The 22,874-nt window shown below is 41.0% G+C and overlaps 2 protein-coding genes across 4 annotated transcripts; one reads left to right on the top strand and one right to left on the bottom strand.

Moving 5' to 3' along the window:
- The first annotated feature begins 80 nt into the window (after positions 1-80).
- LOC111331893 (protein FRG1) lies at positions 81-3,995 on the top strand. The gene is made up of 3 exons (XM_022937105.2): positions 81-429; positions 1,281-1,500; positions 1,764-3,995. Exons 1-3 carry the CDS (start codon positions 81-83, stop codon positions 1,975-1,977), a joined length of 783 nt encoding a protein of 260 aa, XP_022792840.1. The 3' UTR covers positions 1,978-3,995.
- LOC111331891 (sacsin) lies at positions 3,210-22,196 on the bottom strand. Of its 3 annotated transcripts, none has more exons than XM_022937102.2 (5): positions 22,117-22,196; positions 20,231-20,329; positions 18,544-18,632; positions 17,670-17,934; positions 3,210-17,306 (listed from the first exon to the last, which is right to left on the bottom strand). In XM_022937102.2, exons 2-5 carry the CDS (start codon positions 20,292-20,294, stop codon positions 4,273-4,275), a joined length of 13,452 nt encoding a protein of 4,483 aa, XP_022792837.1. In that variant the 5' UTR covers positions 20,295-20,329; positions 22,117-22,196; the 3' UTR covers positions 3,210-4,272. The 3 variants fall into 3 exon arrangements, with proteins under 3 accessions (XP_022792837.1, XP_022792836.1, XP_022792838.1); XM_022937101.2 differs by lacking the exon at positions 22,117-22,196 and adding an exon at positions 20,847-20,976; XM_022937103.2 differs by lacking the exons at positions 20,231-20,329; positions 22,117-22,196 and adding an exon at positions 19,100-19,270.
- Positions 22,197-22,874: the final 678 nt, after the last annotated feature.

The following is a 22,874-nucleotide window of genomic DNA, read 5'->3' as shown; positions in this document are numbered from 1 at the left end:
TTTCTCTTACATTACTTTTAATCTTTCTTGGTTACGTGTGCTGATAGAAAACTTCGCAGGCTCAAACTATTTCTCTCAAAATGGCTGACAATTACAAACAAGTGAAATCTGGCCGTTTAAAACTTAAAGGATTGGACGATGGCTCGCGGAAAAAGAAGCAAAAGAAGAAGAAGCGGGAGAGAGAGGAAGAAGAGCCAACAGATGTTGATGTACTCCGTCATGGTGGTTGGAGAAAAGTGGAAAACTTTCATGAAGTTAGTGGTAACATTGCACTGCAAACTTTCCAGAAATCTTACATCGAGGCGCTTAACACCGGATTGTTTACAGTTGGTGAACTAAGAGATGATGGTGAAAACTCGCCGGCGCCTGTTGAAGTTTTTACTGCTGTTCCACTTTCCGAGAAAAAGATTGCTTTAAAATCGGGCTATGGTAAGAAATGTTTTAACCTGAATGTAAGCTTACTACGTTCATGTTCTAACATGATTTAACATGATACTATTTCAAGTTAGAATACTTTCAGCCTACTTTTATCTCTGTTAAGCTTTTTTTAAGACCCTTGGCTGTTTTACTTTTAAACCAATCTTTCCAATATTTCTTCGTCTTTCGTTGACCAAGTTTAAAGAATATGACCATACATACTAATTAACGTGGCTGATCGATCAGATGTGGAATGATACCTGCAACATTTTTTAGTTTGTCATAGCAATTGTCTTCATCATTTCAAAACATTCATTCTTACAATCTGAATCATGGTAGTCTATTTACCTTTATTACATCTAGTTGATTTTTGTGTGCTCAGGTGTACTTCTTTAATTAGTGTTCAGTGTTGTTCACTTGCATACAGGCCTACATTTAGCATTCAAAGGGTTATATCACACCTGACACCCACATATACACCGAATTGAAATATGGTGTCCAATTTGAATTACCATTGTTCTGGACTTACTGGTCTCGTCTTGACGTGGAAACACAAAAGGATTATCACATGTGTGAGAGGCTAGTAAGTCCAGAACAATGGCAATTCAAATTGGACGCCATATTTCGATTTGGTGTGTTAATTTTGTAAAATAGGTTGTGGTCACTCATTGTGTTGAAGTTGATAGAGAAAAATATTAATTTTTGTCCTGCAACGAAGTCACTTCTAATATATAGCAGAACCAACTCTTAAAGAGACCTAAACAAGCAATGGAAGAGAAGCAGTATTTAAATATTGAATTTGATGAGCTTAAGAATGAGATAGTCTTCAGTTCCGCCATCACTGACAATATTTTGCCATACAGGAAAATATATGGCGGTTGATATGATGGGAAATGTCACTGGAAGATCAGATGCAATTGGCCCTCAGGAACAGTTTGAGTGTTTATTTGAAGAGGACAAAGTTGCTTTTGAAACATACAATGGCTGTTATTTGTCCGTCAATGAAGATGGACAACTCTCTGCAAGCAGAAAAACTGTTGGTGAAAAGGAGACATTTCATGTGCGGACCAGTGTTCCAAAAGTGTAAGTGTTACTATTTCATATCATGACTCATAACTCTTTTAACGCCCAAGATCCAATTTCTAATTCTCACCTAAGCTGCCACTCAGGTTGACCTGAGCTTATTTGGGCAACACATGCCGGAATGAATTTTGCCTTACATTGCCACTACAGGCATATGCCATATAAAAGTTTGATGAGGTTGAAAAAGACTTTGTCAGTAACTTGAAACAAGTGACTTTAGAGTGATGTTAAAAAAACTGGTATTGTTGCTTCTTTTTTAATAGTAAAGTGTGCACCAGCAGCCTACCTGAGGGGGGAAAAGATCTACGGAATCACGAAATAAGTTTTGTAAAGAAATTCCAAAGTTTTCAAGACAGGAATTTGCGTCTAAGTGAGGAAGAGAATAGCAGACTGAAAAGAGCAAGAAACGATGGTAAACTTCATGAAGAAATGTTAAACAGGAGAGAAAAGATGAAAGCAGATAGGTATTGTAAATAAATAGCCAAGGAACTGAAGAGTGAGTATAAGAGACACATTGATCTAATGTCACAGTGTGGGGAATACCTTGTAATTTGACACTTGATATCACAGAACATTATGTAGTCATCTTGCAACCCACTTTAGGCTGCATCATAACTTTTGCAAAATGCTTATGTCATTGATCTAGTGAATTTAGCTATAAAGAAGAGTCACATTTTTATGTAGTTTCATTGGAGCAGTCAAATAGTTAATCAGCCTTCAAAAATACTTGGAATCTGTCATTTTCCCACTTTTTTGTTTTGCTATTTTAATCTGCAAATCCACTTGGATTTTTGCCAGTCCTGACGTTGAGGACTGGCAGAAATCACTTTTCATGATCTAGTGGAATTTAAGTATATGTGTTATTCCTCTGATTGTGTTGAAAAATTGGCAAAATAGGAATGAATTTTGTACAAAAGGCCCTCTAGAGCACTTAAATGACCAGATTATACATGTGAATGACAATTTGACCAACAGTCTTCAAATTCAGTGATCTTTATCACTCCCAAGATCTAATAACCAATGCTCCTTACTGTCTGTCATAATATGTAGTATAATTTAACATTGAGAATTTTTTGTTAAGTAAAACGTTATCCCTATGTTGATACTCTCATCTGAATGACTTCTCTGTTTAAAAGTGTATAGTTATTGTAAGGAAAGAAAACATTCAGGTCACTCTTAGCAGTGGGCTGAAAATGGAACAGCTTCTCAAGGGTTTTTAAGGTATAAATGACATTTGTGTTGATTTAGTGACACACCTGGTGTGAAAATACATGACTGTATATTTTCTCAGGTTTTATGTTTAACATGTGTCGCATGCTGACGTGGTTAAGACTTGACATTCTTTTTGGTGGTATATTTTTATGGCCCTCTTCATCCTGAGTTCCAAAATTTACGTCTCCCCCCTGTTCACTTTATATTCAATTTTTTGAATGTCATTTCCAAAAACTGAGAAACATTTTTTCAAGATCTTGCAGAACTGGACACTTTTAACTGGTTAAGTCTGTCAGGGTTTTACTGCTTTTGTTGTTTAGAGAATGTGCTAAATTCTGGGTCTAGCCCTGTTGAAGAAATGAAATGCCTTTATTATTCTGTTTGAGAGGTGTCCTTGTTCCAAAATAGACTATTTTCTTGTTGGTATAAACAATTTTCCTTTTAGAACGAATTATATTCCCCTTAATCAGATCCACAAAGAGAAAGAAAAGAAAAGGTGTGGTAAATGGCATCAAATTTTTTAATTCAATTCTTAGAAAATTAATTTTTTCCAAAATAGTTTTCAGCATCACACACAATTAAAAAAATTTAAAATCTTCTTACAAAATGATTGTCTTTGTAAAGCTACTCTTAATCTGTCCTTGCAAAGTCAGACATTGACCTTAATTATCATCTTTCAGAACCAACCCATTACCCTATCCCTCATCTCTTTATCCATCCTTGAAAAGATCACTGTTCAGTGCTTTAACATTACATTCATTATGGTTAATTAATGCTTACGATAACACCATATGCTAATTGCCCATTAGAGATCACCCAAAATCCTCAGAAGGCTTGGTGCTTTGTTTTAGGGATATCAAAGGTGCAAACAAGTCTGAAAATGAAACAATTTTAGGTATGAAAGTTCCTTGGGTATTGTCACGCGATCAGTAATGGGACAGGAAAACAACAGGGGAAAAAATACTCTTCTTTCACACCGCACGAATGGTGGGTCCCATAAGTATTACACCTTGTGAGCAGTAATTTGTTAAGTGAGGATTTTAAGGGATAAGTCTTGCTAACAATGTATTAAGAGCCCAGGCTCTTTTCTTAACTCTCATTCTTTTCAACAACAGTGAAGCGTTGATGGCTTTACACCTGTTTCCCTTTAGGTTGGCAAATAGTCAGTAATAATATTAATTGTACTTACATGTGCAACCTTCCTTTAGTTTGCATCATTTTCTCATGTTCTAAGTGCCTAAAATTCAGGCGATACACTATAAATAAAGTACTATCAAAATCCAGTTTTGAACTCTTCGATTCCTCAGCATCAATGAAAACTAGGTGACCAATGTCTTTTTGTTAGATCCCAAACTCTAGCTACATAGGTGTTGAGACACCCAAGACCGACCCTCGATCTTTTTTTGAGGCAAAACCAATTCGTTTTGACGCATCTGACTAATCACTGCGGTAAATGGTTTGACTGGACTACACTATTACATAAGTAATCGGTGTTACTATTTCTTACAGCCCCATCTTCTCAATGTATAGTCTTAATTGTCAGTGGTTGTGTTTCAAATGTCACACCCGTGCAAAATTATCGTTAACAAAGTCATTTATTTTCTGAACCAGTGACTCACAAATTTCTAATGCGTCTTGTGCTTGATCGCTCGTAAAAGCTTCTGCAGGAATCGTGTCGCCCCGATGAAAATGAGGATATCTAGTTTGCTCGTAGTAATTCTTGAGCTTAGCAGCCAGGAGGGCAATATCATCAGGAGATCCATCCAACTCAGTAATCTCATATGCAAGATTCAGTACATCGTGTGTTTCTAGTTGTTTCTCAGATATGCCGCAAGCTGCATACAAGGCACCTTTGAAAACTTTTTCCGTAGCTTGTTGACATAAAAAGCAAACCAACGCAGGGAATTTCGTTTGTTGACTTTCTAGATGTTTTGCAGCGTTCAGGTCTTCTTTGGCTTGTTTCATCCACCGCTTGGCCTCGTTCTTCTGAGGGTTTGTAGACCTCTTGGAATAAGGAGTTCCTTGATGATTTTGTCGTTTAAACGTGTCATAAGTTTGCCTCTCTTGCCGAGCACGCTGGTTCCACTGGTTGAAGAAATCGTGAAAATTGCTTGCTCCATCTTGCGTTCCTTTCTCTTTGGCATCTCGCAGATTGTCTCTCCAATTCGAAGGAAATAGCTTTTCCATTCTCTCTATTTCGTTCAGCAGGAATTGCATCACATCATTGGCAATGTCAGAGCCTATATTTTTGTCCGGGTGCCATCGGAGAAACAAACGCTTAATGACTTTCCTTCTCTCATTTTCAGGTAGCTTCCAAGCCTCCCACAGGGTATCCTTGATTTCTTGTTTCGCCTTTTCAAGGCGTTCATTTCGACTCGCTGCCCGGCGCTCTGATTCCTTGGGGTCTCCGGTGAAAATTGATACTTCACGAGAATCCGAGAGCTCGGGTTCTGCATTTGGAACTTCAGCGTTAGATCGATCAAATTTGTAAAGATCAAGTACGCTTACTTCTACGAGGCGAGGCTCTCCAATATCAACGCGATATTTGGCCTTGAAGTCAAATCTGCTGGTTCCCATGGATCTTTTACGATTTGGCACTTTCCTCACCACCTTGGCGTACACGTAAAGAGGCTCAGAGTCATCAATTTGACCATCTTCAGTTCTACGTTCTTTCTCGTAGCCAACTATTTCACCTTGCCGAAAAAAGTATTCGATGTCTTGCCTGAGCAGGTAGTGATACATCACCGGAATCTCAGATCCTAGAACGGGCTCCGTAGTGCGCGCCTCACTTCCCATGAGATCTTGCGCTACACCGCATCTGTCGAGTGAAGGTAGGATCTCCTCTGGTACCCTACATGCAAGCATTGCCTGAAGATAGATCTCCTTCTCTATTTGATTATGTATCAAACGATTTACTTGAAAGCAAAGTTGGATGTGGAGGGGATTTTCGTCTGTGCCATGCCTAATGAACAATTCCCATTCGCCATTCTGTTCTTCTAAGAAACAGTCTTGGGTTTCTTGGCTGTGTTGTAATGGTTTGCCAGATTCCAGGTGAATCAGATGAGTGTCAAGTGATGCCATGCAAGTTACATTGAGCGAGCTACAAAGGACTTGTACTTGATCTTTGACATCTTGAGGCAAATTCGGTGTCTGTCTTTGATGACGGATCACACGTAAAATTCCGTTCACTAACTTCGGAGAGAGCAAAACGTTCCGATATCTGTTCACAAATGGACAGGGATCTGATCCAATAGTACTGTCTGCTATGCATTGCTTATCTCTACAGGTAGGATGTATCTCCTCCCGCAGTAAATTCTGAATAGTCTTTGCCCTAAGACGCAATGGCAGAAGACCGAGAAGGTAAGAGAGGCGGTCTGCAGTGAGTTCTCCTTCCCGACTGATGTCCACAAAGTCACCGGCAAAGTCTCGTGCACGACGTTCAAAGCTGGGACAATCGTGAAAGATCAGTTCATTTGATGGCTTGAGAAAACCTTCTTTGCTAGGTAAAAATAGTTGATTCAACGAAAAAAGGCATTTTGTTGCAGCCTCTTCGCTTTTTTCCTTCACTAACTGTGATAGGGTGGTGAAAAATCCACGTGTAGCTTCTCTAGCCACCTTTTTCTCATTGGGCTCCATATGCTTATCCTCACACACCTCCTTTAGTCTCCCGAGGACGTCTGCAAATTGCGATGGTGTTGGTTTTTCATTTGCTCCAAGTCTCTTAAGTACATGCTCAAAATGGCCGTACTCTCGCGGTACTTTATAAAAGTAAGGTGGCATCTCTGTTGTCGTCTCAAACGCCAATTGATTGCCTTCCACAAAAACGCGACCTTCCTCAACGGGTATGCAAGGTGTTTTCTTGAGAATGCTACCAATGGCTAGGCAAGACTTAGTACACTTGTCTGACAAAGTGTTACTGGGACAATTACAATCACCTTTCAAGAAAGTAAACGTCTCGTATATGACATCATGAAGAAGCTCCCTTTGGTCTTTTGGGGTGTCTTTATGGACATTTCCGCTGTGTGCTTTTGTTAGAAGAGTGATGTGATTGATAACTTTGTCCAGTGGGGGAAGAAGTGCGACTCCGAGGTCTTCCAAAACTTGTTTCTCGGCGGAATTAGGAGTGGCCCAGGCTGGAAGGAGGGCAATGGAGGTCCAGGAAATTTTCTGTTGTTCGCATGGTAAAGCTCCGTGGAACTCAGTAAAAGGAGGAATGTCTTCCTTACTTTTACACGCATATTGAGGCTGTAAGTTTGTTAGTTGTTTAGATGCAGTTTCTGCTGCGACAAACTTTATGCTGGATACGACATGTAGAAAGCTTGGGTCGTGCAGGTCATCCTGTTGAAACAGACACGTAACCAATGTTTTAGATACATCCCTCAACTGAGTATCTTGGAACCCAGTCATTGCATCAGAAGCTAGGGATTCTGCAAACTGGATAAATTGTTGTTGGGAAACACGGTACTTGAGTCCTACTTGACGAAGGAACGGGAGCCAACTTAGAAGGCTGTAATTTCCTGGTGGAAAATCACCGGGAGAGAGCAACTCTCTGAAGACTGGATTCTCAGGATCATAAAAATTGCTTACAGGGACAAGTGTGTCGCTTTTGTCTGGAAAAATACGTGCTTCACACAAAGCATCGATTAAAATGCTCCTCTCAGTGGAACTCTTTAAGGTAACGAAGAGAGTATCTTTGATGTAGAGCAGCACTTCCTGAAGGCCTCTCTCCGACATTGCATCAAAGTTTGGCAATATGTATTTGACGAATACGTCTACTTGTGACAGCTGGCTGATGTCAAGAGCCTTGTACAAAGGTTCTATTTCTTGAATCGCTTCTAATAGTACACAACTTTCGTTTTCAATGCGCGCTTCGATGTCAGCTAGGGATACACACTGAGGCAGATCGACAACATACGAGAAGGCATAAGAATCGAGACTCACAAACTTCCCATTCAAAGTTTTGTAGAGCGGCAGCTTTCTCATTAGTGATTGATTACTGTAGACGGTAGTGACATCTTCTTGCAAAAAACGTAGAAGTGTAACGATTTCGCCTTGACCGAGTTCGCATTTGAAGTCATCACCTTTAGATAGGTAATGTATAACGCTGATAACATCTTGTCTCGAGTATGGTTTCGCCAGGTGCGGGGATACAATAAGTGAAGCCTCATCCTTGTTGACTTTTGGAAGAACTGAAAAATCCAGTTGAGCACTTCCAATCTTGCACAAAATTCTCACCAACCTGTCTTCATCGTAAATACGTGTACTCAAATCCAACACAGTTTTGCCAAGGGACAGAGGAGCAAGGGTGCCAGTAGAAGTAGGAATAATCGGCCAGTCTTCAAATGGTTGAAGAGTTTCGGATGGGTCCTCTTTGTCTTCAAAGCTTGACTGCCTTTCTTGGTATGTGGTTATGATCAATTCCCAAAGCATTGTCAACCACTCGACTGATGGTGTACAAACGTCAGTTGGTTCCCATGGGACATGTTTGTCGCCTGCGAACCATTTTGATGGAAGCAGTTGAATCAAATATGGAGCAATCGATATCGTGTCGAAACGTTTGAACACTTCGGACTTCCAAATTTCATTTCTGGTAAATTTTGAAAACAGCGGGATGAATTCTTTATGGATAAAAATGTCTTTCTGAGAAGAGAGCAGACTGGAAAATGGAGTGAGGAAAACTGGATTTCTGGAATCAAATTCTCTGAGTACTTCATCTTCAGTAAGCAGAAGGGGCATCCCATTTAACCGTTGGAGAAAGTTGTCATCCCTCATGCAATACTCGATCAGTAGCTTAAATTTACTCACTTGTTTGAAGGTGGTATTGTCAATATAGCAAGGGAGCACACCTGTGTTATGCCTAGGCTTCGAGATAATGGCCATGACATCCTCGGGACTAACGGTTTTTACCATCGCAGCGGCTCGTTTGAAACTGGTGTAGAGGTTTTGTGGCGCGTGAACTATCGGCACACCTATTTTTAGGAGTAGTGTTTCCAGTTCTGGGTTGGAAAGATCGCTGAATAGTGCTTGCTGCTCGTCTCTGTCGCTACAAGGGGGAACCCACAAGCAGGGAAAAAGTGGCTTTGTGCCTAACTTCAAAAAGTTCCGAGGAGAGGTCGCAGGCGGTCTGGGCAAGGATTCGTCACGTAAGATGGGTAATACAGGTTGATTGAAACTCGCCAGAAGTCTGAACACTGTTGAAACAATGCTTTTCCATTCTGAGTGAACATCATCTGAATCCGGAAAGATGCTGTGATACCATTTCAAACCATCCTTAGCCTCTGTGATATCGTTGAAGTACCATGGGTCTCCTTGTGAGATTCCAGGTATGTATGTTCTAGCACTAACGATAAGTTCAGCATAGGCAGGAGCTAAAACATTCCTTTTGATGAAATTGTTCCACTGAGTTCTCGCTCCTTGCACTCCATCGTCTTTCCAAAGATTTCGTCTTGAATTATCAAGTATAAATTGGCCGTTAATGTGAACTGGAAGACCTGTCTCAACTGGCAAAGGTAGGAAGCAAAATGCACGATGAATTTTGTTGTTTTGGCTTGAATTTTGTAAGCTGTAGGAACGTCCTCGTCGCGGCGAGAGACTGTCTGTTGTGGTCACGCATGCTGCCACAGCTGCTCGAGGAAGAAGACCATTCTTGCTTCCTTCGGGAATTAATTGCTTGTCAACATGCAAACGAGAACCAAGGCATTGATGAATGAGCCAATTATCTCGTCTTCCCAGTGTGTCTTGAGTGGTTTTGATGTAGGTAATTCCAAACCATGGAATACAGCTGGTATTCAGTTCTAAGCTCCGCATGATTTCTACGTCGAGAGCTTGGATTTTCGGGATGTCAGAGTTTGAAATTGTTGCAGAAGCCTCGTATCGCCTAACTAACTTGTTGTTTTCTATCCTTGAAATGCTTACTCTAGTGACATTTCGAAGGAAGAGTAACGTGTCTCGGATCTCGCTTTCAAAAATGGTAAGCAGTTGATCAATTTCGGAATTGCTAAAAGCCTTGGAGGAAATTTCTGACTGTTTAGAGGACGCATCATTTCTTACTGGCAGACGAAACATAGTAGATCCTTTCAGATGAAAGAACTCCTCTAAATAACAGGGTCTCACGTCAGCAAAGTGTACCCAAAATTCGTCATCAAGGGGATCAAATCGACGTCCCGGAAAGTCCAGTGTTGCATCGGGCGCATATCGGGCGTGCGGGTCGAGGACGCACAATGTTTCGGCGTTTGTAATGAAACTCGGGCAATCGGTTAAATGGTATACTGCATTAAAACCGATACCATATTTTCCTGCCTTCTCAAGGCTGTCAGTCTTGCTTCCTATACCAAGCTTTTGTATCCCCTCAAAGTCTTTTTCCGTGAAAGGACAGTCATTGTAGACACAAAGTGCTGGTCCTTGGAGGTCTTTCCATTGTTCCGACAAAATACGAGTAGTACCATGTTGACGCGGATCATGTATAAAATGAACTTCTGTGGCCCCTGCATCATCTGCATTTTGAATAATCTCTTTCAGAATTCCAAAATCACACGGATAAGCTTCCAGTACCCCTTTCAGTCGATCTGTAAGGCGTTCACTCTGACCAAAGGGCTTTCCTATTCGGTGAGAATACTTGTCTAGTTTTTGTCCTCGCATAGTTTGAGCTCCTAACCTGTGGGCTAACACTACGGAAATATCACTGTGAATACATTTCGTCCACCCAAAGGAGTCAATCCAAGGTGTGTCGTTGATTGTTAGTTCTCCTACAGGCGTAAGCACTAAATTCACATTTGGTAAGGGCAGCTGACCGCAATAGGAACTCAGAGCATCATCATCCATTGAGGCAATATCCTCCAGGAACGATTTTACAGTCCTAAACTCTTGAACCGTGAGAGGTTCGCCATCTTTTCTCTCGGCGAGAACGAATAGTGCATCAACCATATCTTCACCGGAAAACGATTCTCTGACTCCAAGTGCTTTAAAGAGATCTTTGAATTTCATGGTATAGTCGTCGGGAAGGCAATAAAGAAAAGGGTCTCCATGACTTTTCCAGGAAAAGGCAACCTGATCAGCAGTTACAAATTTGCTTTCCACAAATATCCACGGCTTTCCATGGAGAAGATTTTTAATAACTTGCTTGTCTGAGGTGTTTATTCTCTCTTGTAGGAAGTGGTAAACAGCAGTAGAAACCCTCCTGACACATTCTCTGCTGGCTGCATCATGCGCAACGAGACCTTCTACAGCGGAGTAGAGTTGCAGAAGGACATCATTGACGGTCAGGCGTTGATCACCAAGCCTTAATAGCTTAGAGACATCTTTGCTTACACGGTCACATCCGGTATCTGGAGATTCGTCTAAGAGTGGGAGTACCGCTCCTAGTAAATATGTGGAGTCCTCACGTCGTAGCTCTTTGGCTGAAAACAATCTTTTCGCACTTTCTTCTGATCCCTTCCACGGCAGGTAATACCCTGTTGGTCTATCCATAGCTGGAAGAAAGCAAATTTCTGACAATTGTTTCCTTTGTGGAGTTCCTGGTGGAGATAGCTTACTCAAGTTGTCATTCAAATATTTAATTAAGTTCCTCGACATCGGCAGAGCTTTTTCATAATTAACAGTGGCTAACGTTGCAATGAACGTGACCCTCTCACAGATTCGTTTCCATGGTAATAAAGCTTCTACCATCCCTAGCTTTCTCAAGGCAACGAGTCGCTCTGCTCTCAGAAAACCTGAGCCAGTTGGAAATATGTGCTCTTCCTCAAGATATAAGCTGCTAGCAGCTCCTGTAGGATCAATCAACTCATCAGGCCGAGACCTATGGCAACCATCCGGTGATGTTGGGATACATCGATATCCTCGCAAGATTTTCTCGTACTTGTACGATCCCCGAAGGTATTCATCCATAACATGACATATTATCGGATCTTTTAGATTACTCGGCAATCTTTCACTTGTCGGAAAAAAGATGTCGCAAACAAATTTGTCCATGGTTACAGTTTGTGCCGCAATTTTTGTGACGCTTCTTTCAAAGCCGTTTGAAGCGAATTTTGGCAGTTGAACCACGTTGAAGCCGCATGAGCACATTATGGGATAACTCTCCGGTAACTGTGAGACATCCTCTTCTAAAAAGACGCTATCCTTGAACGATACCCATTGTGATTGACTCCTCAAAAGAGTTCCTGTACCATTGGCTATATTCTGATAAACAGTGTAGGCAAACGTTACCCAAGTCTTGGAAGAGGCTTTCTCTGGGTTCGGCCAAAGAACGTCGTATGGAAATTCTTCTATCTTTCCCTGTCCATGTAGACTGACAATTTCAACCAAAAGTCGAACGTAAGCCTTTGAAGCGGCATCTTCAAGGAGACTTTGGTTCCAAAGTACTTCAATCGGTTTTCTTGAGGGTGGACTCTCTTTGGTATCTTCCCATAAACTACGGCGATTTGTCGTCACGGCAAAGTAGCCGTTCACGTGAACTGGAAAACCTGTCTCTGCTCCCAGAGGTAGACCAAGGAATACTTCTCCCGCTGTCTTCGTAGGGCGCCATCGCTTAGCTTTATCGTTGTCTGATAGTAGAGCAGCGACTTCAGCTTTAGGTAACAAGCCATTTAGTTTTCCATCTTCAGTGTTGGCCATCTCGCGCGCTTTTCTTTCACCGTAACATGACGTAACCAACCAAACTTCAGTGTTTCGTTGATTTCTTGAGAATGGCAAAGAACTATTTGGGAAGGCTTGAAATTTTATGAACACTATTTTAGAGGAGTCGACAAGGTGTTCGACTCTTTGCTGTTCAAAGACCCAACTGCCATTAAGATCGCTTTCCCGGATTCCTTGGTTATTATTTTTCTCTGATGTCAGCCTGTCTGATAGCGTACCTGTCGACGGTAACAACAATATGTCCTTTTCCACCTCAAACACTGCATTTGGTAAGGATGGGTTCTGATCAGATGTTATTTGAAAGAAACTTATCTTGCACACATTCTGTAGAAAAAGCAACATTTTTGATGCGTTTTCCTGGAATGCTGAAATCAACTGGGTAAACTGCTGCTCGTCATAGAATTTATTGCAAATCTCGCTGTCGCTGGCCTGTCTCATGGTTCTTAAAGGAAACCTGAATAGAGTTCCGTCATAGAAAAATGACCGTCCATTCTTATCAATTGTGCATCCAAAGACTCCTTGGTAAGGCTTGAACTGATCAGAGAACGCGCTCAATGCCACTGCATTACTCCTAAGATTCAAACGAATGCCGGGACGAGATTTGTCCTTAATGAGGTCTCCTAAATGAGTTGTTTGTGGGTCAAAAAAGGCAATGAACTCGCGGCTGATGAAACTTGGAAGGTCAGTTATATTGTAAGCAGTACAAAATCCAATTCCGAAACGGCCTAGCTTTTCTTTATTTTCTATCTTGGTACCTCCTGCCAGTTTGTTAATATTCTCGAAGTCTTTATCTGTAAAGAGGGCGTCGTTGCAAATCCACAGGGCTGGCCCTTGCATCTCAGCCAATCCAGGTGCCAGTAGCTTCTCTGCACTGTTGTACCTCCAGTCAAGAAGGAACTTGACCTCTGTTGCTCCTGCATCGTCTGCGTTCTGAATCAATTCTTTGAAAGTCGCCATGTCGTCGTTGTGATCCTTCAGGATATTTCTTAATCTTGTTGTTACTGGTTCATACGGTCCACTCTGCTGAAATCCAAGCGGTTCCGTAACTGCTAATTTCCTACTTAAAGGAGGTGTTCCAAGAAGCCGAGCAGTTTCACTGGAAATGGTTTTGTGCACCATGAAGGTAACGTCGGAAATACTGGTATCGCTGTTTCCTAGTCTCAACCACTCTGCATCGCAATAGCTCACATCAGCGGATGGCTGAAGAATGAGTCTATCTTCCTCGGCTTGGATGGGTACTAAAACTCTCTTACGAATGTCAGGGGAAAGGCGTGATCCGTCCTTTGTTAAAAAGTCCAGAATGTCACGAGACAGGTGGAGATCGCGTTTCACTTCCTCTATGGGTCGTTTCTTCTCCAGGTGCCAATCTCGAATCATGTGGAGGACCTCTAGGGCTGATGTAGCATTGAAGATGTCTAAAACACCACAACGTTTGAAAAAGGAAGAGTAACCTTGGAAATCTTCAGATAAGACAAATATGTAGGGTCTTAAATCCAAGGCACACTCGCTTCTCATAGCAACGCTGCTGGATTTAGCAAACCCTGAACCATACCATATCCAGGGCAGAAACGAATGTTCTTTCAGAACTAAGGCTGCTTCAGCTGTTACAATTTCGCTCGACAAATGATTGTAGATGTCTCTCAGCATTCCCTGGAACTTAAGTAGCTCAATTTCAGATGATTTGTGCACTTGTTGCTGCCAAGTAGTTATGGCACCTTTCAGCTGGTCTAGAACGTGGAAAATTGGAGGAGGAAACCACCATCCGAAAGCCTTTTTAAGTTTGTCGTCTAGATTTCCTCGAAGAATCGGCATAGATGAACCAACGATGTTTGCCATGTCTGCATCTCTCATGTCTTTAGGAGAGTAGAGTCTTCTCGCCACGCCGAACCAAGGCATACATTGTGGGTATTTGCTTAGGGGTTCTTTGGACGCAGGCAGCCAGGGTAAGCTTGACAGTATGCTCCCCAAAGGTACTTTCTTTGCGGACCCGGAGCTTTCTTCCAACAAGACCTCGTTCTCAACTAGGTATGCATTATCATTCAGAAACTGAAGCAATGCCTCCGCTCTTCTAAGAGCAAGCTGTTCAGGAGCACCCGTGATTAGCTTTGCTATTAAAAGAATATCTTTGGCTTCTAAGGAACGACTTCGCCGTAGGCCCAAGAACACTCGAAGCAAGCTTAGGGCGTGAGCTTTAGCAAATTCTTGAGCTGGAAATACGTCAGCTTCGCCTTGAAATAGCTTCTGGATGATTTCATCTTCCGGGTCGTATAGCTCAGAAGGCGGTTTGAGGGACCCGTTGGCAACTGGAACAAACGGTACATTCTTGAGATGATCTGGGAAGGTTTTTTTGTCGCTTGATAGTGCGGGAAGTCTCTGTATCACCCAAAACATCAGGTTAGAGACTTCCTCTCTAGTGTAGAATCCTCCACTCTCTATGTAAGGAAATATCTTGTCGACCAAAAAGTCTGAAGTGCTTAGAATTCGAACGGGAAGTCGCCGCAGCAGCTGGTATGAGTCATCGTCAGTGGCAGAAAGTATCTCATGTGAGCAGTGAATCTTTGTGCTCGATGGTAGATGTAGCCGGGGTGGGGCAACATCAAGTTTCGTTCCTGACAAGGGTCCTACTGACTGAACTGCTGTGAACGTAGTCCCATCCATTGTCTGAAAGATTGGCAACGTCATTAAGGCTACTACTTCATCATCAGTAGGATTTCTTAGACTGGACAGGAATGCTCTGAGGGCCGCTTTTTCTTCGATAGTACAGCTGGTAAGACTGTCATTCCCTGGTTCATTCATGACCGTTGCTAATACTTTTAGTACACCTGAGGAAGTTGGCGGCTCGATGTAGTGCTTCAAGGCAGCGTGATCACAGAATGGGGGCAGGTGAGGAAGAACGATGCAACCTGTCTTTTGAAGAGCACTCACCACGTTCCTCGGTAACGACGCGAAATAGGATGAACTCTGAATTAGGCAGTGGTCTTTTTTCAGTTTGATAAGATATCGTTTCTCTGACCTTCCGTCCACCAGAGGGATGAGAGGAATTCCTTCGAAAGGAGTGAGATCTTTGGGAAATTCTGTTTTGAGCCACGACCATAGACCACGGAGCCATAAATCATCAGGTAAGGATTCATCTTTAGGATCCCAAGATACAACTGTGGAACTGATCCTCCAAGGCTCAGGTATGCTTTCGCGAACCAGTTTTGGCACGAGAGAAGGTGAAAGGTTTACCAATTGCGTGGGTCCCGAACGCTTGCTTTCCATTTCCCCTGCCAGAGAACGTAACGTGTCAAGTACACCTCTTTCGATGTTTTCATCCAAGAATCTCTCATCGCTCCCAGGAATGAGACTTTGTGGGTGGTTTCGAGATGCAATTAATACACAGTCATCTGAGTTATATTCATGAACGTCTGTTTGAAAATCTCTAAATGTGTTATTAGCAAGAGGCAACAGAGAAAGACCAGCCAAGTCCGTGAAGTTACGATCCATCAAAATGAATTCCAAGAGACACAGTTTCTCATTTCTAGTCAGGTGCTGTAAGGACACTTTTTCAAGTCTTTCTGGCAACGTGCGATCATCGTTGTCTGCCCCCTTGAGTTCGTAGATGCTAGAGTTTTCAATGGAAGGACTTCGAGGGGAATGCTTAGTTTTCCCTTCGTTCCCATCATATTTGAAGTATCCTGACGATGATGAATGCACGGAACGATCTCCCCTTAGCACAGCACGTACATATGAGGGCGTAATTTCTTTAGGTCTCCTCACTTGGTGTTCTGCATATTCTTCAACGGCCTTCATCGCCTGCTGCGGAAGGAATATTACTGGTTCATCTGCTTGAAGAAGTATGTCCACTATAACATCACGAACTTCATTACGCACTTTGTTTGGAGAACATTCCATGCGGTCCAAAATTCCCTCTTTTAAAGCAATCCATTTTCCACCAAGAGATGGGGTCCAAAAGACCGCCTGGTCAGCCAGAGCTGCGTAGAAAGGCTTTAGTAGAGCTTTCCACTGGCCTTGAACAGAATCGATATCTGGCCAAACGTTGTCAACTATTGGAAGCAAATCTCCACTAGGGGGTTGCAATCGAGTGAGTGCAACGACCAAGTTAGCATAAGCTGTACTCAAGACTTCGCGGGTGAGACAGATGTTCCATTCTGCTGCTTCATCACTTTGGCTTTCTATACCGGGCCACTTCAGATTTCTACGATTATCCGTAAGGCAATAGGCACCATGGACATGAACAGGAAGACCTGACTTGCATTCGGAGTCGGCGGGTAAGGGAAGGTAGCAAAACACGCGACCATTTGCCCTCTTGGTATTCTCATTAGGTGTATCCAGTGATGCTGCAACGCCGGCCCATGGAACAATGCCAAGAGATGAGGAAAGTTCGGCCAAATGCATGCTTTCGAATCCAACCCTATTTAAGACCAGGAACTTAAATTGTTCTTGAGATTTTTCAGACCTGTTAATCTCTATTACCGTTTCGTAATTCATTTCAAAGGGTTTGGATAAAAAACCAGAAGCCTCTTCGATGAATTTGCGCTTCACTTCCTTAACTGTTTTTCGAAACTCCTCCTTCACTTGAACAGAAAAAATAATCTTCTCCTGCTCAGTCCAGCTGGTCTCGTAAATAGTAACAATTTCTACATTCTTTAGAAAGAGCAAAACTACGGGAGCTTCTTCCATGAATGATTCAAAAAGACTATTAATTTTTCCTGCTGTGTACGGCTTTATCGATATCTTAGATGGCCATTTCCTCAACGGGAGACGAAATAAAGTCCCATCAAAAACTCCAGAGGAGATTTTGCAGCTCAGGACGTCTTCATAAGGCGAAAACTGATCTCGGTACAGATATGTCAAAGGCTCTCGGATATCAAATCTCCTACCAGTTTCTCCAGCCCCAAAATATGTCTCTTGAGGATCAAGGAAGGCAACGTGATGACCACTGACAACACTTGGGAGATCTGAGGGGAAAAAATAATTGCAATCGTTTGCTTACAAAGGAAGTTGGTCTTCGTACTAGGAAATGCGATATGCTTTACAGACAAAAAGCTGAAACCACTTTTATCTCGCCAAGGGTGAGGGAGGCAACAGTGCTGTCACATTATAGGAGCAGCTTAATCGACGATTACTTTTCACCGTTATCGTGATAACTTTGTAGTCAGAATAATATCCGGGGTTTTTGGATTGGTGACAATATAGAAAAATCGAAATAGTAGCAAGTGTTAGCACTGTATTGAAATGTTTTATCTCTCTGAGCTGGACTCTAAGTTGCTCAGACTGTTAGGTCTTGTTTAGGGCCATTGTTATCTCTCTGGCAGTCCTACCTGTCACGTGATATACTGAGTTGAACCCAACCCCAAAGCGACCTGCTGCCACTGGATCCCTTTTCTTAGATCCCAGCATGATGCTCTCAATTCCAGTCCAGTCCTGTTCTTTAAAGAGGGCATTGTTGTAAACGTATAAAGCTGGGCCTTGGAATTTGGACAAACCCACATTGATAAGGGAAGATGTTCCAAACGCATTGTCACGTGAATCAAACAGAAATTTCACTTCAGTAGCACCTGCGTCGTCAGCATTTTGAATCAGTTCCTGGAAGATAACGGAACAAATAATAAATATTTATTTATCAATATTAAAGAAACATATAGAAGGAGCTAATTTGTAATTTGCCATGGGGTCACATCGTCCATATAGTGCGCAAGACTAAAACATGTCCGTTAGACAAGTAATCCTCCCTCTACTTACTATGTCCTGACTCAGTGACGAAGTAATGAGTGTCTTACGTTCGTTTTAGTCTCTTGATAGCCATGTCCTTGAGGTTCGTGTATTATAACCATTATGTTATTATGCTGTGACCTTATTTTATTTTCTATACAGCTGAAGACTAAAATGAACATCGCATACAGACCTCATTTCATGTCATTAGCATACGATCATGATAACATAATTTATGGTCATTTATAATGAGGCCAGATTTCCACAGAGATTTGACGTCTTTACCAAAACGAACATTCAGATACTCTTGTTATCCGCAACACGACTATCCTCATCAATTAATTGTTTCGACTGGACGTCGATTTAAAGGACTGCATGCATTTTTGCTGTTGGCAGCAAGGGTAACTAATTGTCATATCGACACTTATGCTTGAAGTTGTTCGCTGATAAAATGAAATTATTTTGTCTTTCAAAAGTACTTACTTTTAGTATCTGTCCGCCATCGGGATATCCTTCAAGGACTCGTTTAAGAACGACAGTGAGAGACGGTCTTCTTTGACCGTAAGATTGCCCTGTAATCAACAAAATGCGTGACATTCATTGCTCTTTTCAACATGGCGGAGTGATAATTGAGCGTGTCGTCGTATAACGGATGCAAATCATGACGGATCACTGATTTGTTGACTTCTACATTTTGGATTACTAAGGAAGCAGGTATAAAAATCCTTTAAAGGAAACGGGAACTTATTTATAGATCGAGCCTTAAATTAGTTGCGGCTGAAATCGCTCGAGCCGGTAAAGAAAAATTTCCTTGATACTTAAAATGCTAATATAACATTTGGTAAACTGACAGAAGGATACACAACGCTTGCGAGAGGAGTGCTTCTCATATGCAGAGAAGATTTAGTTACTAAAAAAATAAGAAATTCACTTCACTTTTTGTCGACGTCTGGACTTACAAATGAAGATTGAATCCATTTATTAGCATCGAACATTTCAAACGCTTGTAATGTTTGTTTGAATAAACAAATTTACTTACTGCGAGTTCTACGTGATTGCGACATCCCTCGGTAAACTAACGTACGATCATTTTTCGTTTCTCAGCCGTTCTCAGCGAGCAAATAATCTGAAGTAGTCTAGATAACGGAGCAGTGTTCGCTTCGCCAATCATGGTGAACTTTGGATAAATATTTATTGTGTTTAGGGCTTGGTTTGAAATGCCAGTAGTTCGTTAATTCCTATTTTTGATTGGTTGTTTACATTCAATGTCATAAATAATAAATATCCGATAACAGAGAATTTTAAAACAGTTTTACTGCGATCTGTTTACATCCATTAATTTGGAACTGGGTATTTTTGTCTTTTCCCCTAGAATTCACAACGCGCAGTAAAATTAAAGGTATCAACTTCAAACTTTCCCTGAACATTAGAATACTGCGATGTATTTAGGTCTCTACGAGTAAATTCCTTAAAGAAGGGGATTAAAGCTGACTTCAGATTTTTAATAATTTACTCAAACATGTCTGAAAACCTAATGCTTCATTGTTTTATGCACAAGAACAATTTATTTTACTATGAAGAAAATATTTTTGAATTTCAATTTCATTATTGCAATTCCGAAAATAGCCCGAGGCTAAATTCTCAAAAGTACCCATAAATTCTCAAAAGGACCCAGATTTTGGATCGGTAACGTTAGGTTAAAAGATGTCAAAGAAGTCACTGAAATTGCATGTTCAAAAGAAACGGGATAAAGAGTACGAGATATTGTACAGCAAGCTATTGCTTTTAAGGCACAACTCGATCATTTGAAGAAAGTTTCGAAAACATTTCAGTCCACTGATAGCAAACTCTAATTTGATGACGGGTTTAATTCACGATCTTGCACCCGGTGAAAATGTCAATTGAAAATGTAAATTAACTTTCACCATTAAACGTTTGAATTACACTAACTGTTCATTGATTGACCGCAAAACAGAATATTCAAGATTTCCAGGATGACCGAGATCGCTTTCGGGATAATTACAGGTTTGATTTCAGGCGAAGATCGAGAGTTCTAAAGAAAACTAAGTGCATCAGATGGCTGCATGTGGAATAATAGTAATGATAATAACAATGACAATAGGAATATTGTTCTTGCCAAAAGCCAGTAGAATTTAAATTCTGAAGTTACCCGTGATATTTGTATTTCCGTCCATGAATGAATCTAACGGAGCTCTAACAGGACGTCTTTTCATCCGCTGACTCAGGTGAACTCATTATAAAGGTTGATCTAAATGGAAAGATGCCATCAGTACAACTTTAGGTTGGGAATATTCATAGCTAATATCTTATCTTCTTGTTTAGTGTTAACTCTTGAGATCAGACAACTGCACCTGAAATGTTTCTCCTCGAGAAATACCCTAAAATCCTGTACGAATTTGTTTTGGTTTGCTTGTCGATTTGCATTTATCATAATGCATCCAAAACGCTAGATATAGAGACTGACTCATTTTTTAAAGCAATCAACTTTGAAAATGTCGAGTAAACAATAGATTCGGTTTATCTAGATTTGTACAACTTGCTGATCATAACGTACCACAACCAAATGACGACTGTACTTACTTATTGCTTTCCTAATTGAACTTTGCTGTGTTCCGCCGATTTCGTTCACTTATTGATTAATCTCAAGCGAATTAAAAATTGAGCTTTGCGTGGCGGTACACAATGACTTTTCGATAAAAACATCTTTCTTCATACATTGTAAAGAAAATGCATTCCACAGAAATCTATCATCAGTAAGGTGTTACCTTTGCTTCGAGTAGAAAATTGTCAACCAGCTCAAGAGACTAAATTTCGTAATTTTGGTTCCTTGAGAACGATTACATTTCTTGGCTGAACTTTGACAAAACCTTTGGTACAAATAACCGTTTATTTAAATGTCGATTGGTCTATGAACGGGTAACAATAAGAGACGACAATGGTGGGTCCCTTTGTGAACTCACCCAGATTTGAACAAAGCAAAGAACAAAGCCAGACTTATGCTCGCCACAAGCTTCTCTCATACCTTGCATAGTTTCTAGTTTACGCAGAGTAAGAAAAAATAAAACTGTCTTGAAGCAGTACAAAGATGTGATAAAATTGTACGATAAAAAGTCATAGGCTGTTTGTTGCATGTTTAAAGGGTATAACTAGCAAAAAAGTGATGTATGTCTGAATCTTTTCAGTGGATTTGAATTTCTATTTGAGTTTCATAGTTTCTGTTTTTGTGGGTTTATTCCAAAACATCCCGCAAGTTTATTGCTGTGTCACGTTTCAGGATGTGTAAGTCTTGCATAATTCGTCTGTTTATAAAAAGAAAAACGCTTCAAATTCCTTTCATTTTATTTCCCATAAGTTAATCGGGTTATGACCGGTCCATGATGCTCAGTGGGTGCTGCAGTTTTAAGCAGGAGTAGTAAACAAATTGTGCCATTCCTGTGATTTACGGTGACAAACCTTGGGCTAAATTTCTGTAAAAGGTACCACTTAGTTAGAGTCCCCTTTCTTTTTGTTATCATGAATTTTTTCCTCCAGTGTCTATCATTTTGTATACAGGCTCTCTTATTTGAATTCGTGCATGCATAGCTAAGTCCGCACAGCTTCGCCGGCAGTTGGTCAGGTACATCATCATCCAGTGATGTACGAAACCTGAAATCCTTACGTTCTTGCTGTGACCCAGGATGTGTTACAATGATACCTTCTTACTTATGTCATGAGCGAAGTTTGATTCAACTCGGAGTTCTTAAACACTTAATTTTTATATTTACGTACAGTTGTTAAATGTTAAAAAATCAGTAACCGTCAACGACATCGGTCGCTTAGTTATCAGTGAAAAGTAGATGATACACATAAAAATCGCGGTTCCATTTGCTTTCGTCAGATTTAAAATGCTTCCCGTTTAGAATTAGAAACAACAGTATTCTTATACACGGCGATTTCGAAAAATGTTTGTGTACTCTGAAAAAATAGAAAAGATACCCATTGCCGCCTAAATACAAGATGCCAAATCGTGAGCTGGATTCTGTTATTGCTGCTTACCTGCTTGCCAACTACACTTTTCTCGTTTCCAGAAATAAACTCCCAGTATGAACTTAACTCCTTCAAATCTTGATTTCTCTTCCGACAACAGAGATCGGAGTTACTTGAAAAAGGCGAAACGATGAGCTCATAACTCATCCATTTCGTTCAATTCCCCGTATGAAAAAGTTCTTTTGAATTTCAAGCTTTTATTGTAAATATTTAAATTTTACTGTTGCCTTGTGTTTTGCGCCTTCATAGGCCTTTGTATATTCCCCTGATAATTCACTGAACAGTCCTTTTGTCAAGAATATTGAATTTCAAAAGACCAGGAGGTCAGACAGTCCAGTAAAATGCAAATTAAACTGAGCTGGAGGGGGATGATGCTCATCATCATCACGAACCAAACTATTTCGAAAAATCAACCGCCCCAGTAGATTAAAAAGTCGAAAGCTCCTCTTACATTTGGATATTCAACATCTTCTTGCTTTTTACCGGTGCAGAGAAATTAGTCAGATCGACACATGACGAGGCCGGTTAGGACACAGGGTGCTTTTCTATTGTGTGTCGTTAATTCAAAATCGGAGAAATCACAACAGTCAATCAGAGAAAAGCACAGCATCATGTACAAACCAATGAGAATGCTAAACAAATTCATGTCAACTCCCCGAACGCGGGAAAACGCGGCCATCAAGTCGCCACTGGTCTTTTATTTTTGTATCTCACTGATTCAGAGAGTGATGCGAATTGTTTCAGACCAATCACAGTGCGAGGTTAAG

Source organism: Stylophora pistillata, chromosome 6, assembly GCF_964205215.1.
Source record: "Stylophora pistillata chromosome 6, jaStyPist1.2, whole genome shotgun sequence".
NCBI classification, from domain to species: Eukaryota; Metazoa; Cnidaria; class Anthozoa; order Scleractinia; family Pocilloporidae; genus Stylophora; species Stylophora pistillata.
This window is presented reverse-complemented; position numbering and strand designations above follow the sequence as displayed.

Coding starts and splice junctions, on each gene's coding strand:
- LOC111331893 (XM_022937105.2), top strand. CDS start 81: ATGGCTGACAATTACAAACAAGTGAAATCTGGCCGTTTAAAACTTAAA. Junction 430..1,280: donor TGCTTTAAAATCGGGCTATG/GTAAGAAATGTT, acceptor TTTGCCATACAG/GAAAATATATGGCGGTTGAT. Junction 1,501..1,763: donor CGGACCAGTGTTCCAAAAGT/GTAAGTGTTACT, acceptor CTTTTTTAATAG/TAAAGTGTGCACCAGCAGCC.
- LOC111331891 (XM_022937102.2), bottom strand. CDS start 20,294: ATGAAAAGACGTCCTGTTAGAGCTCCGTTAGATTCATTCATGGACGGA. Junction 18,633..20,230: donor CGGAAATACAAATATCACGG/GTAACTTCAGAA, acceptor TGTTGATTACAG/GGCAATCTTACGGTCAAAGA. Junction 17,935..18,543: donor ATGGCGGACAGATACTAAAA/GTAAGTACTTTT, acceptor GTTATCTTCCAG/GAACTGATTCAAAATGCTGA.